At 39.6% G+C, this 16,228-nt stretch overlaps 1 protein-coding gene across 3 annotated transcripts in view; it reads right to left on the bottom strand.

Moving 5' to 3' along the window:
- Positions 1-16,228, bottom strand: part of prkcaa (protein kinase C, alpha, a) — a 139,066-nt gene that overhangs the window by 28,574 nt on the left and 94,264 nt on the right. For all 3 annotated transcript variants that reach the window (XM_080302794.1, XM_026170434.2, XM_080302795.1), the window contains 8 exons: positions 12,610-12,766; positions 11,879-12,013; positions 11,462-11,555; positions 6,032-6,175; positions 5,770-5,943; positions 3,881-3,972; positions 3,560-3,622; positions 3,255-3,393 (listed from right to left, as the gene is read on the bottom strand). In XM_080302794.1, coding sequence (XP_080158920.1) covers positions 3,255-3,393; positions 3,560-3,622; positions 3,881-3,972; positions 5,770-5,943; positions 6,032-6,175; positions 11,462-11,555; positions 11,879-12,013; positions 12,610-12,766 — 998 coding nt within the window. The remainder of the gene's footprint in view (positions 1-3,254; positions 3,394-3,559; positions 3,623-3,880; positions 3,973-5,769; positions 5,944-6,031; positions 6,176-11,461; positions 11,556-11,878; positions 12,014-12,609; positions 12,767-16,228) is intronic.

The following is a 16,228-nucleotide window of genomic DNA, read 5'->3' on the forward strand; positions in this document are numbered from 1 at the left end:
CTCTTTCTCTTCTCTATTGTGTGTACATTGTTTTTTTCCTTTTTCAGAATAAAAGACTTCACTGAATTTGACTTCGTTCCAAACAGATCAGTCGCACCACACCCGCTGAAAAGCCTGACATCACAAATCACTACAAAACTCATTAGACAAATCTTTGAACAGCTTTTGGGGGACAACAAATGAACAGAATGCCCCGTGGGTGTTACTTCAGGTCCGGCAAAAGCAGATTCTGTAGGAATGCAGGAACACAGAAAAGGCCAGTGTATTTATTTGTAGTGGATTCTTCTATCAGAAACACTTTAAGGAACACCTCGTCTCACTTTACCTTGTAAATGTCACCACTGTGAATCTAAGTCTCTTTAAGGTCACTCTCCAGCTAGCTACAGTGCTTTGGAGTGGGTGGATACACAGTGCAAATGTTTAACTGTTAAGACTATTAAGACTCAAATGGTTGGGTTTCTTAAGCTTAATAAAAACAATATATGCATACAGATGCATAACTATGTGTTGATGCCCTATTTAACCTGTGAACACATCATGTGTGACTGTCATCAACATGACTGTGTGATAGTCATGTGAGTGTAATCAAAAAAATAAAAAGTGTTTGAAAATATGTGTACTGCATGCGGTGCTATGGAAACAGTAGCTACTCCGGCCCCATACTGCGTCATCCCTGGCTGGTGCATTAGTGTCAGTCTGACTCGAGCGATCACAGCGTGTTCAGCCTGGCATCGTGGGTGGAATTAACCTCTCAGTCTATCAGAGAGGCTTTTTAGAGAGAATCGATAATCCAGCCCATCATTAAATAGAAGCCAGCTAACTGATAATGGTCAGAGAATTGGAAAAACTTAGTGCGTATGAACTTCTACAATTTGCACTGGTTGCATTAAATGAATCAGAGGAATTATTCTTTTTATGCTAAAAAGGGCTTACTTGCATTTGCTTTGAATGCAATGTGTTAAAAAATACAATAACAGCAATTATTAACAAAAAAATGTAAATACATATTTAAGAATGATTAAATTCAGCATTAATTAATAAATGACTAATGCACCCGTTTGCTGTCTTTTTTTTTATATCTTTGTTAATAATAAGACTTTTTCAATTTTGCAGCATATATTATGTACACTGGATATATGCTGCATTTTTTCTGTTTGTTTCACCTGTTTTAAGAATAAAATAGTATTTAAATGAGTAACACATCTTTTAAGTGATAATAGTAGAACTTAATAATCCTAAATTGGATCAAACACACAAATAACAGTAAAATCAGCTGGTTATGAGCAGGACGTTCCTTCATGCTACAAGGGAAAGATGTAGGGAAGACATAAATGCTGCTCCTACCTATCTGGGGGGCACAAATACTTTCCAACCAAAAAACAAAAGATGTAGCTAATCAGCTACAACCATCCCCAGAGCTGGATCTTTTTGTATACACAACTGCATGGCAGTTTCACACAGAACTAACCTCTCCAGCACATTTCACTCAAAAAATCATCTATTTTACAGCCTTAATCATTAAAGGATATTTCAGATTTAGCAATGGATGAGCCTCAACCTGTTATGCATGTCTCGTTCTAACCCTACCCATAAAAGAGGGAGAAGCACATTAACAATTTCTTCTAATTTCATTTATGAATCAAAATTTGAGTCATCCCAAAGTGAGCAAAAGGAAAATAGGTGTTAGCCTATTCACCACACCTGGCTTAACTCTTTCCCCCATAAACATTTGTCGACCTCCCCAGTACCCTTAAAGATGATCTAAAATAAGTAAACATGTGGTTTGACCATTCTTAGAATGCTTTCAAGGATAACTGCACAGGCAGAGACCACCCTCACTAACTTCTGATGCACACCCAGTCATTTTGTTCTATAAGTGGGCCTGAAATATAACAGAAACTGCTAAGTTCATAAAAGAACTTCAAAGATTACTAGCAGGCTTTCAGTGGGTAAAGACTGAATGTAGCTTGAACTTCAATGCTATCAAACCAAAGTAAATGAAAACCAAAAACTTTCCCAGTAGCGTGTCTGAGCCATCTTGTACAGAAACCAGCCTGTATAGTTTTCCAAGAAGGAGAAGTCATTTCCTTTTTAAGTTTGGTTGGAGCCAATAATTAAGACCTGAAAAGAAGCAGCAAGTAGGCCCAACAACCAATCCTAAGGTAGGATCCAGTCTAACTGCTAAACAGCTGATGAGCTGCAAAGTCAAAGAGCTGTCAGAAACAACAGAAAAGGAAACACTTAAAATCTAACAACATTAGCAGTGTGTGTGAGTGCGCTGCTGGGTAACTGGATGCATATATGGGCTCATAGAGTCTACTGGTATGTTTTATTGAGAGTTTGACTTGTTAACCACAGAACCTGCTGCCACATAGTGTCTTTTTCCTTTTTGTGTATTTAGACAATGCCATTTCTTCCCAATTCTGTGTTCTTGAGGTACCAGTGTGGAAGTTTTCATTCCTGTGTCTGACTATTTTTTAAGGTAACAAGGTATTCAAGAAACGGGCTTCTAGTTTTTCATGGAAACACTCACACCTTACAGGCTTTGCTTACTGTTCATTTCATAGCATATTTTATCCCAAACAATTTGTTTATTTCAGCTTCCAGTTTTATTCAGTTTGAGACAAATATAAGCAGGTTTATATCTAGACTAAGGAGTACACAAAGGAGCAGTGCACACACACACACACACACACACACACACACACACACACACACACATACATATGTGTTTTATCAGTAATCAGAAGTTATCTGTAGGTGATTTAACATATCACCCAATCTTAGAAGAAGACATTAAATGTGAAATTTGTAAATATAAATGTAACCAATGCGCCTTACAAATCAAAGAGAATTAAAATATTGAGGTATCCTGGTATGACGACCACAACTGTGATGACAAATGGTAAGGTCAAACTGTCACGTTAAATAAATGTGGCTTTCAATTAAAAGAAATCCAAGAAATGCTTGCTCACAAGAAAACCCCCTGCCTGTATGTTTTGGGTTCAGTTTGGACTCGCCAGCGGACACGCTGGGTGTCGGTCTGACTGGGACACTTACGTCATCAGAGAGAGCTCGTGTATATGCGTTTGTGTGCGTTTGTGTGCGGGCCTATCTTGTCCTGAGGCAGTGACCTTAATCTGGAGCACAAGGGTGACACAGGCTCAGACCAGACAGTGACAGAAATGAATTCATGCAACAGAAAAAGCACACGCGCACACAAGTATACGCTTTACATCTGCGGCTGTACTCACTTCTGGAGCTATGTAGTCTGGAGTGCCACAGAAGGTCCTCGTGCTGACTCCTTCTGTCATGTTCTCTTTACACATGCCAAAGTCAGCAATCTTAATGTGTCCCTCAGAGTCCAGCATCACGTTGTCCAACTTCAGATCCCTGAGGAAGCAGGCGGGAATTCAAAACATACCTTCAGATGCTGACTCTTCCATTAGTGGTTGTCTTTTATGATAGGGTTATAAAAGACATTTACTACATCACAAAGGATGTTCCTAGCTTAAAAGCAACCTAGGTATGTATACCGTGTAAACCTTTTAATACTCACCTGTAAATGATTCCTTTACAGTGCAGGAAGAAGAGACCAACAGCGATCTCTGCTGCATAGAACCTGCAATGACAACATTCACATATTTACAACTGCTTAAAACCGAGCCTTCAACCTCAGAACAAACAGTTCCAATACAGCATGTCTGTATTATTGTTGCAGCTTATGCTTTACTGTTATTAGACACTAATGTGATCATAATACAAAAGGGGATAAAACCTAAAGGCTTAATGTAAATTCTCAAATATAATTTTGACTGTAACCACAGATTCATTTTACAGCCGAATCATAGAAACACACAGATAAACTGATATGTCTTACACTGCCTGAGGTTCCTTGAACTTGCCCACTTGCTGGATATGGTACATAAGGTCTCCACCATTCACATACTCCATGACAAAGTACAGGCGGTCCTGTGGTCATGCAGAGAGGAAAAAGGTGAAAGAAGAGTTATGAGTGTGTGAGAAATCAAGAAAAAATAATAATAGGTTCTACGTAAAAAACTGTCAAATTTCAAAATATGTTTACATTTCTATTCGTGGTAAAACCTCAAATCAGAGAAATACAGTCTTGACGTCTTGCCTACCCCCGCTGTCTAAGTTGTTCCATCTTTCCTGCTACTCTTTCCATGACAAGGTGACCCAAATAGCCCACAGCAAAGCGCTTCATGGAAAATGAAAACACTCAACACAGACATCTGTCAGGAAATATTCTCTTTGTGTTCTACTGCTGGTCCCTTACTGCCCGTGACAAGTTTGGCCTGACCCCAGTCCACATGTGTTTGATGGTCTCTTACGAACAAAACAATAACAACAGACCCATGGAGACAGCGCAGCTGAACCTTCCACCAGGTCTGACACCAAATGTCACCACTCTTGGCAAAGCGGGCTTTACCCTGGACTGTGTGTGCTGTGACCCTCACTGTACTGCAATGACAGCGCCTTCAGCAAAATGCACATTATAGCTTCTCTGCGCCTCTGATATAAAAAGCCTCCTTGTTTTCACTCAGTAAAGGGTTTGACTTCAGTGGATCCGATGTTGAGAGCGTGTTGTCTTAGCAGAACACTGTGTGGAACTCATGCATTTAAGCTAATTATGTTTTAAAAAGACAGCTGCTGTGCAGATTTATGAAACTGGGCAAAAAATGAAGTAAATCTGTTTTTATCATTTATTTTATCTCTGGTTATTTAATGTGTAAAATAAATAACATAATAGCAATAACAATTAGAATAAGAAGTAGTCCTTTTTTGTGAGGTATGATTTTCTTTAACAGAAATATCTTGAGGATCACAGAAAACTCAATCGGGCCATTTCACGATTGGTGTCACTATTTTTATTTTTATTAACCTGAATGTATTTTAGGGAAACAGTCAAATCAAATGAAACATTATCTAAGTGTAAAGATTTTCTGTTTAAAAAACAACTCAAACACTGATCAGTTTCAAGAAAATGGACATATTTAAAACATTTGGACTATTTCCCAAATTTAAAACATTCACATAAAGAAAATGTTCGAGTACGGGCATCGCAGGAAAAGGTCTGCACAGCAAATGTGAAACTAGACAAAGAGGTCACAAAAGTGTAGGAGTAAGTGTGTTTTTGTTATTCTCTGTACGCGAATGGGTGTGCGAGTATGTGTATTCATGAATATGCTATGAGTGATGCCAAGCTGTGTCTCTTCCTATTTCCTCTGCCTTGCCTGCCAGTTCAGCTCTAATCAGCTGCTATAGTTTAGCCCGGCCTCTCTCAGAGTCTGGATGCTGGTAGACGTTCATTTGCAACTTACAGATTTAACAAAGAGACATTCAGATTAAGGAAGCCATCGACTTCCTTTGCATATGGACTATAATAGATTTGCAGAGTTTATGCAAGTTCACAACACTACTTACTGAAAACATTTTACAATTTCTTTAGATCATTACATTTACCGAGTACAAAAAAGAGATATTAAGGGTATCAAAGATAACTTTGGTACCCTTTGTAACAAAGCCTTTTGCTTATTTAAACAGAGAGAGAGCTCACCCTTTAATTGGGGTTACTTTGTTCCCCTTTCACTTTTTTTTTTAATTGGACTTGTCATAAACGTCCTTTGCTGCCTTCTCCAGCACTTTATGACTAAGCTGTTTAGCTAAAAGCCGCTTGCTGAATTAATTTGACCTGACTTGACCTCGAGTGAGTTATCCTGGTACATCCAGAAGCCTTTTACCTACCACTGTCTGGAAGCACGAGTGGAGGTATGTGAGGAAGGGCGGTTTGTCCTGCTGGGCCAGGACTCTCTTCTCCACCATGGTACATTCAACATCATCATCCTGGATTACCACATCCTTCTTCAGAATCTTTATAGCATACAGCTCCTCAGTGGTCTTCATCTCTGCTAGCATCACCTTTGCAGAGACAGAAGGTGGCCAAGTAAAAATCATTTCCATGTAGAGTACAATGCACTTTGTTCTTCCAACTTTGGATATCGCGCACCTTGCCAAAGCTTCCCTTCCCCAACACAGCTAGGAAATTGAAGTCGATGAGTTTGACCTGGTTCAGGCTGTTTGATGGGAGCTGGCTGGAGTGGCTGTCATCAGTCTCAGTGATCACCTTCTTAGTGGGACCAAGTTTGGCTTTCTACACTCGGAGTAGAAAAAAATAAAGTGTCTGAAGGTTAAATGGTTATAAGAAAAGCATATAACCTAAAGCGGCTGCAATGTGCAATTCAGAAAAGACAATGATCGTGGATACCTAAAATGTTAACCTTGATAAAATGCATAAAACTTGTTTTTAAGCAAATAAAAAAATGGCAGAACATATTCAAGCTTCTTTATCGTGGATTTTTTTCACAGAGAAGACAACATATTCACACCTTTTTGCCAATTTTTTAAATTTATGTCTACAACCACTAAAACCATTTTCATACTGATGAATATTCAATATGTGTCAATTCATTTACTAAAATAACACAAAATATCCTTAATTGATTTTTCTGTTTACCTGCTGTATAACTTATACTTGCCATTAGCTCACTATCTGCCAGAATACACTGACTGACAGGCACAATTCAAGATTAATGAGATCAAGCAAAACTGATGTGCCTTTTTGGAGCTCCTATAATACAAAATGACTCGATAAACCCGATTGAGATTTGCAGTTGTCTTCTTGTCCAATTACTGTCCAATAAATTACTCTAGCTATATTAACAAATTGCTATCATTTAAACAAAGTAAAACAGTGCTGGTGGTTGTTGTCAGCATAAAGCGAGAAAGCTGAAATGTTGGATTTGGAAAAAAAACAAAAAAACCCAAAAAAATCATGCAAGCATTGTTTGTCACATCTGCTTTTGCTGTGAGAATCAGTTAATCATAAACATCATTGATTAAATTCAATAGCAAAGCTAATGCATGACACTGCTGTTATCAACAATGATCATTTTCTATTGTTTCATTTACAGTAGTGTGTAAAAGTCTCAAGTTATCCCTCATGTTCTTTTTCCTTTTGCTTCAGAGGAGCCTTAATTTTCTTGTGATTTTTTATGGTCTTGGGCAATAGTTCTTCAGGCTTTCTGAGGGTCTTTCAAAGTTTTTAAAGTTCTTTGGAAGAGAAGTCAATCTTAAGGTTGGGAAATAGGAAGATGGTTGGAGGACGGTCTTGTTAAAACTGATGGAATTACGAATGCAGAAAGTACTGTTAGAGTTTGACTCACCATCTGGCAACAGCTTCATTTTTTAATAAAGCAATGATCCTAAACACACTGCCAAAGCAGTAAAAGACAAACCTGGATAGAAATGCATACAATAATGGTATACTATTAGTTATGGATTAGTCTCCCCAGAGCCCAGACCTCAGCACTACTGCAGCAGTGTGGGATCATCTTGACAGATAGCAAAACAAAAGAACATCCAACATCCAAAGAAGGGCTTTGAATGTCCGTCGAGAAGCCTGGAGAACTATTCCTGAAGACGACTTATAGAAATTACATAAACAAAGTTTGCACAAGAGTGTTCAGGCTGTGTTGAAGCATAAAGGCAGTCATAGCAAAAACTGACTCTGTGTTGCTTTTTATATTCATGTATTATCCATGTTTCAATAAATCCCTGCATCTATTTCCCATGTTTCTTGCAAAATATATAGAAATGAAGATTGACTTGAGCTTTTCACACAGTACTGTAACATATTTTAACCAGACATAGCATCCACAAAGCTAGGCATAGAAATTTTATTTTAAGTATTAAATCATTAAGATCAGTGATCAAAGTAAAACCTAAAAAAACAGCATTTAAAATCTCTACATTGAAATCAGACCTTAAAACGCTCGATTTCTACGTGGCTGCTGTTGCACCGAAGGAAAGGATGCCACCACGTGGCTTCAACATTCACATGCATGTCCAGTGTAAAATATATCTCTAATTCTGACCTGTAAAAATACAAAAACATTCTCGTCTTTGCACCTCTTCATGCCAAGTCATGCTCAATCTTTCAGCAGTGCAAATGCTTCAAGACACTACAGTGCACTATGCTGAAAAATACACTACTGTGGCAGTCTGAACACTAAAAACAATCTGACGAAGCGTCCCGCTTCATATCTTTCTCTAAGCAGATCTACACAAAACACACCTCACACCGGCTTCATATTCACTCTTAGCCAAGGCAAAAATCATGCTCTCCCCAACATCCTAGTTATTACCTAAATCTTCATGCTGCACAAAGAAGTTTGTTTTCTTCTGCTACAGGAGATAAATCTTCTTTTATTTTTCCCAGTGAAGCATAAGAATATACTATATACATGAAACAGGAAGACCAACTTGTGTGGGGCTGAAAGGTTTCCAGGCCATTACAATATTGTTCCTCTTAAAAAACAGGAAAACAGGAAGAACTTAGTGTTATCCCACACCATAGATACCTGATAAATTCACCCATTTATCTCTATAACATTCAAGTAAAATACACTGAATATTAAAATACTTTCTAGCAGTGCTGAGCAGCTGCAGTTTGGTTAATGAAAGCTACCGTTGCCTGCTCTTAAACTAGGAGAGCAGTAAGAAAGCTGAGCAGACCGCACCAGATCACAGCACACCTGTAAGCTTTAGCCACAGAAACAAGCCTGGCCGGGCCAAGCAAGCAGCAGCCTTACTTCCTTCCTTCCTTTTAGACGCACCTGATCAGAGTCTTCCACAACTGCTTGGTCCTGAAACCACAGGGAAAAGGGAGCCAAAAGGTCTAACTCACTTAGTACACTTGTGTACAGGCGCACACCACAACAGCTGACTTGTATGAACAGGTAGTTGAGGGCCAATAGTGAGGCTCGTACACGCAGACAAACACAGAGAATATGAATGAAGATACAGCATTCATAATATGACACTAAATCGTGTGGTCGAGCCTTTCGATCAGCAAACTTAGTCCACGGGGCTCCAGTTAGAGTTTACAGACGTACAAGTTCAAAATTGCAGCTTCACAGAAAGAAACCAGCGAGAACAGTCAAAATAATTACCTGATCTCTATTATATTTCTGATAAAGCAGTCACCCCCAGAGGTGACTTCATGAATTATGTTTTAAAAACAACTTTTGATTTAACCATGGAGACTAAAAAAACGTTAAGGTGAGAGGGATAAGTGCTTATACACACACACAGACACACATAAAAGAGCAGGAACAATTACCCGCCATGTACTCAGGTCAATGCTGACATCTAGTGTTTGCATCTGGTTTATTTCTCTATTCATACAGTATATCAAATATGCAATATTTCCATCCATGTAGTTATGCCTTAGACTGAAGTTTATCTAGGTTTACACTGAGATGTTTGCAGGTTCAAGAAGCAGACGCTTACAGACAAATGTTCAGCTGTGAGATGAGAAAAGAAACTAGCTACGGGTTATACTTCAGTTGACATCGACATAAGCACACAACATGAAGCGTACACAGACAAGACGGGCGCACAACACAAAGACGCACATGCAGACACATGTAAAGCTATGAACTGTAAGCAGTAAATCAGGATTTACTAACAATCCTTTGTCAAACTCTGAGAAAATGCGAGCCGTGAAAACGAGGAAGAGCTGTACTTTCACAAAAATGGGGAGTTACTAAATATCCATCGGGCTTATTTCATTCATTTATAAAATTATCATTTTTTGATTTGAATTTTTTTTTTTATCCAAGCCAAAATGTACAAATTGTTAGTAAACTGGATCAATTTGTAGTAGCGCGGCACCACATACAAATGATCAGAGACGAGGAGAAGTGGAGGAACATGTCACCACAGCAAGACGAGACAAAAGAGGAGAAGGAGAGGAGAGAAGGGTCGAGGAGCGGAGAGGGCTACCTTTAGATTAAAATTAATTTGGCAGTCCTGAGAGCAGGGGCAAGACGTGGAGAAAGGAAGAGAGAAACTCTTGCATTAAATATGACACTGTGACATAGGGTGAAGAAGCATTTGTACAGTGTAAGTCTCACCAAGCACACAGGAGGGAGCAGGAAGCTAAGGGAAAAAAGGGAGAGAACCACAGAGGGGTTTATGAAGAGGGGAGAGAAGGGAGAGGAGTTCTCAGGCCATAAAAAAACTCAAAAAAAAACATTCATTAAAGTCAAGTGGATGAAACATTACATCTACAGATGCCAGACAATTACTTCGGAGCTCCATGAGAGAGATATGATGACTGCACTGGGCTTCTCTTAAAGGCAATTTAAACGATGTGAAAAACTAGAACAATGTTGAAAATACCTGTTCCGTTTATGCACTGCACATTTGCACAGTACACTACTGTAGCTTCTGTGTGTGAGAGAAAAATCACCACATTTTCGTGTCACGCACTGTGAGGAACATGCTCGCTACTGGTCTTTGTTCCTGTTATCGAGACAAACGCAACACAACTGCACTGTCACCCTCTGACTTCAGGCCAAATTTGTTTTCTTCACCTCTTTTCTCTCTTTTTTTTTATCATCATCACCTTTTTTCTCATTGCCTGGATATATTTCAGAATGTATTTCTGTTACTGTGTCGTTACACAGGGCAGCTTCTCCTTTAATGTAATGAACGCATTTTGTAAAGCTGCAAAAAGTTGAACAGGAAATGATTTTTATGGCAAAGCTTACTTTAATATGGAAAACGTGTTTCTAAGTGTTTCCATATACTTAAAAATATGCACACATATATAAAACTCCAGACAATGATCGAGCTTCATATTGAATCCAGATTAACGAGCATGAGGTTTGTTTGCTTTTTTCGGTCAGCTAAAAATTGGCTGTCAGTCCCAGCCGTGACCTTTCCCAGCCCAACTTTCTATTCTTTCTCATTCTATCCACCCCCTTTATTCTCAACCATGTGTCGCAGAAAGGTCGTGGAAAGTAACCTTAAACACATCTTCTAGAGACCTGGGCTTTCATTGCACACTGTGACACAGAATACCAGGTGAAATAATTCACTCCAAGAAGGCCAGACGCACACAGGTTCGAACAAGAAGAACATGAAATTGTATCAAATAACATCTTTTTTTAACACAATGTGTGCTTAAACATTACTGCAAAGTAGGAGGAGCTGATTATTCTCCTCATCCTTTTAACATGCTATTGAGCACAGTCACTAAAGCTGATCCCCCTTTCTGTTTGGTTCTGGCTGGAATGTAATAACAACAATTATCCACAAACACGCAAAAAATGTAAAGTAGAAGTGAAGCCTCAGAATTCAAAGAGGGCACGCCGAGGAGCTCTGTGAAAGCTGCAGCTGTCACACGGTTATCTGCAGTCCAGGAGAGCATGTGACAGTTCGATAATTCTGCTGGACAGGGTGGCAGGATCAGATCGATCCACCTCAGTCTGAAGCGTGTAATAAATGCTTCTGTCTTTGTGCCATGCAGTTTGAAGATACTGCAAAAGAAAAGATCGCGCAGCTTTGATTATGTTAATACAATCCTCACCTCAAATTTCTGCCTCAGTTCCTCATTACCATCATCCTCCTCTGAGATGGGAACATTGTAGTACTCCCCCTCCTCCTGGCACAATAACTTATACCTGAGAGGAGAGACATGACATAACAGGAAGTGAGGGGAAGAAACAAAGACAAGCTTATCCAAGCATTCTGTTTACATCAGAAGATGTTGTGTTTGTTAAAACCTGGATGATATAAAGCATTTACTGGGTACCAAGGAGCAACTGATGAGAGCTTAAACTACTGATATTTCTGACTCTACAGTTGTTTTTTTTACTTAAAATAACAGTGTAAATACAAAGAGTAACATAAAAGTTATTTCATTCGTTACATCAATCAATACTCTGTCATTCTAAACTATAAATACAGATCAACAGTAACTGGGCATTCAACAAGTCAGCATTACCATCCACAGACTGGAGCCTTCATGAGCTCTGACACGCCAAAGGAAAGGGCTCCCATGAAGTCATTCCTCGTGGTCCGATCCCAGTCCCACACTTCTACTGATAGTCTGCGGTCTTTATCTGTATTCCTCAGCTTGCTGTACAGCACATTATGGTTAATAAAAAATAACACATTTGCTTACAGAGTCAGAATCAGAATCAGAATCAGAAAGGGGTTTATTGCCAAATGTTGAGCAGGTTTACAACATTAGGAAATTGCTGCGGTGCTTCAGTGCAAACATAGTGTCATAAATAGCACTTAAATAGACATGAAAAAATAAAAGTAGGGATAAGAATTAAAAGTGCTACGTAGAAAGATATGTGCATGAGCTATACATGAGATATATACATGAGAATAAGAATTAAGAGTGCTACGTAGAAAGATATATACATGAGTGCAGGTGGTGATCAGTGCCAAACATGGAATGATGCAGTGAACACAGCGTAGGGTCATGTGTTAGTGGTGGGAACAGTCATATGGTTATTGTTCATGTGTCCAACAGCAGAGGGGAAGAAACTGTTCTTATGGCGAGAGGTTCTGGTCGTTCTTAATACTACTACTACTTATACTAATAGTACTTTAAACATTAAATACATTTAGCTTTTTTCCCCCCTTATCCTCTGTTAATTTATAATCTGTGCCATACTACAGCCTAGAGTGGGCCAGAGGCTGAAGATGGACCCGTGTACTCACAAAGTGAACGTCTCGTTCCATTTGGGGTTGAGGCTGGAGCGGATCGTTTTGGTCTTCTGCTTGGTCTCATTTTTGGGATCTGGTACGATCTTGAGCTTCACATATGGATCAGACAGCCCGTTGGGGTCCATGGGAATGAGGTTTCTGGCTTCAGTCACTGAAAACGATGAAGGATACAAACAAAAGATTGACACATTTGTCCATCCATCCGTCTTATGTGTCAGTGTGTGAATGTATGTGTGAATGGGTGGATGACTGAATGTGTAAAGCGCTTTGGGGTCCTTAGGGACTAGTAAAGCGCTATACAAATACAGGCCATTTACCACTTATTCCACTTATTCAGGGTTGCAGGGGGACAGGAGCCTGTCCCAGCTTTCACAGGGCATTAGGTGGAATATAGCCCTCTAGTGTGGGGTTAACACAAAGACACAGACAGCCAGTCATGCCTACAGCCAGTTTAGAATCACCGATTAACCTAACCCCATGCAAGTACAGAAAGGTCCCAGCTGGTTTATGGATTTGAACCCAGGACCTTTATCATGCGAGGCTAACAGTGCTAACACTGCACAGTACTGGCGTATCACTTTTTTTAAAGACCAAATAAAATATCTAAATAAAACCTATATAAGGTTAGCATAAGTGCAACCTAGTATCCATCCAATATTCATTAATATTTCCTTTCATATGTAACTTGATAACAACAGTACAAACAGCCCTGAGCATAAGGAACAGTTGCTCTCATTTAATCAACAGGTGAACACCTGCAGGTCAAGATCAACCAGCGAGGCGCAGCCTGTGAGGATTATTTATGGATCCGAGCCATAATGGGAGCAAATGCAGGAAGTGTTATGAGAACGGTGATTCTAATTTGCGAACTGTGTCATGCTTAAGTGGGCGAAGGTTCTCTTCTCTCCCTTCTGTATTTAGCTATTCGGTAAACAAGGGCACACCAGAGACATTAGTACTCCATTAGCTTTGAGCATTGGAGCACTGCCAGATCTGGGCTGCAGTACAGTGCACACACAGACTCACATGCTCACATAAATATACACCTCCCTGCACACAATCAGATGTACACAGAGTATGTTTATCGACACACAATGTATCTAGCGTCCCCGCAGAGATAGGGATGGATGCCTGCCTGCTTTGTTAAACCTCATACCCTGGAGATCGGAGCTGTCTCCCCATGTGGCCCTGTCAGTCACACTGCAACCGTGGGCTGACAAAGCTAAATGATCTTTGACCTGGAAAAGAAGGCGCTAAGCCAGTGTGTTAAGAATGCAAGACAGAACTGCTAAACCCGGTGTTTTAACTCTGAATGTTATACAGATTGGCAGGATTAGGAGGGATAAATGAATAAAATCAATAAGGGATTGACACTGTTGGGTTAGTATAGCAGCTGTTGCAAATGTCGAGATGCTCCAAGAAGAAGGTAAAAACACAGCACAATTTTCCACTGGACTTTTACAGAATAAACCACATTGTGCACATCACAACAGACTCAAAAGGATCTTTGAAAAGAGCATATAACACTTCAGTGATGGTGTATTGTATTCTCAGCACCTGTGGTGGAGGATCTGGGCGTCGAGTGATGATAATGGGGTGTGAAGTTTGATGAGTGATGAGCAAGCTGCTGTAGAACATGCTGGGAGATAGAGCACACTTCACAAGAGCGTCAGACGTTTCCAGGAGAAACTTGAAGTGTGGGAAGATATTGAGCGATCCTAAACCGGCAACCTTCGGCTTCCTCAGAAATCCAGTCAAGATGTGTTGAATAAGTATCTTCAAAGAACATCTTTGCTATTGAGTGCATTCTAATATAGATGCACTCTGCAGTAGAATTGCAGTCTGTAGGTAAACCTCTATTTCAATTTCTTTTCATTTCTTGAACAGAAGAAAATGCAATGGAAATGAATACATCTCTTCTTCTTCCTGACATAATAGCTGGTGGGCACTTTAGCCCTAAAAGAGCAGCAGCTCTAACTGCTATAAAAATGGTTGTAGTCTCAGACCTGAATTCACATGGGCTATTTTTACAATGACAAAAACAGAATAGAAGAAAAGTGCTAGTGTAACTCTATAAGACCGATTTAAGTGCTGTGCGAACCTACAATTGTAGTCCAGTGAATGGTTATGCACTGATTGCACATCTAATATTCAAGTGAAGTTGAATTTAATATCTGCGGCAAGCTGAACTTCTACACCAGACGTTTTTCCAATCCTTAGACGGTAAAGGTCATGTTTTGAATATTTCATATTCTGGCCTTATGTATGCCAAGACCTGGGACCAAAAGACATTCTGTAAAGCATATAAAAGGGACACTTCTTGGTGTCTTATGCTTGCGAGCTTGAATAGTTTGGTAATTTGGTTGAAATATAAATCATTGTATTAGCTACTCCTCTGGGGGGGGATATTTAATATTTATATATGTGACAAACTGTGTGTCTGAATTTTAGCTCTGCTTTGTCCACAACATTATAGGTTTACACACTACTTATACGAACAAGTACCTGAAGAGTCCCCGACAGCCATTGCAAAACTGTACTTCCAGTCCTGACCAGTAGGGGGCATTCTAGACTGTCTAATTGAGCTTTGCAGGCACAGAGCTCACACACACGCACAACTGTGTGCCACAAAACAAACCAGATATGTGAGTAGTCTTAAATTCTGAGTGAGTTTTTTGCTGAGTTGTAGAAATCTGTTAGTTGAAGGGAAACTACATTTGAAATGAAATATCAAATATATAAACACCTTTGTTGTTTTACACCCCTGGATGGGCCTCCATCTGTAAAATGTTGCATTTTATATAATCTTAGCATGATTTTGCATCTTCTAGTTGTCTCTTTTCTCATACGATGAGTGCACCTTCTGTTTTCTCTGCCTCAGCTGGATTTCATTATTGATTTTCTCAGTTGCACTGTTAGAAAACTTGCTGCACACTAAACGCTAGATGACTACTTATGAAACAGACTCGACCTACTTGGGCCAAATAGCTGTGATAGTTTTTGTTGTTGTTGTGTAAGTCCAAGTGAGCTGAAAACTGCATCCGTGTGCAAATATGCATGTTTCCTTTCAAAAACCACTTCTGTCCATTTCTGTTCTACAGACCGTAACAAAACCAAGAGCGCAAAAACCAGATAAGAAAAACCAAACAAGCAACAACTGATGTGATGAAAAGCAGAGCCATATGTTCAAATGGTGTGGAGGGAGTGTGCACATGCTGAGAGGAGGGAGTTGAGGCAGGACACCGACAAACACACTGGGAATACCAATGACATGACTCCTGGGAGTCTAGCAGCACAAATCCCAGAGCAACAAAGTTCAGCTGTTTTCTGAGGTCCGGAGAGACACCGAAGGAAGGAGAGAGTCTGTGTGTGCATTTATGCATTAATAGGACAGAAGCAAGCTGCACAAGATGATTTAAAGCAATGGTTTCCCTGCAATCAGGAAAACCTCCTCCAGAACTTCAACCAAATTTCCATTCATGACTGTTTGTCAGCAACTGTTTGTTTCAGAAAAACGAAGCTTTAGGTTAAGAAGCCAGAACAACTAAACTTACAATGCAAACAATAAAAAAAGGACTATTTTTTTTAGTTATATACATTCATCATTACGTTA

Source organism: Astatotilapia calliptera, chromosome 6 (assembly GCF_964374335.1).
Source record: "Astatotilapia calliptera chromosome 6, fAstCal68.1, whole genome shotgun sequence".
Taxonomy (NCBI): domain Eukaryota; kingdom Metazoa; phylum Chordata; class Actinopteri; order Cichliformes; family Cichlidae; genus Astatotilapia; species Astatotilapia calliptera.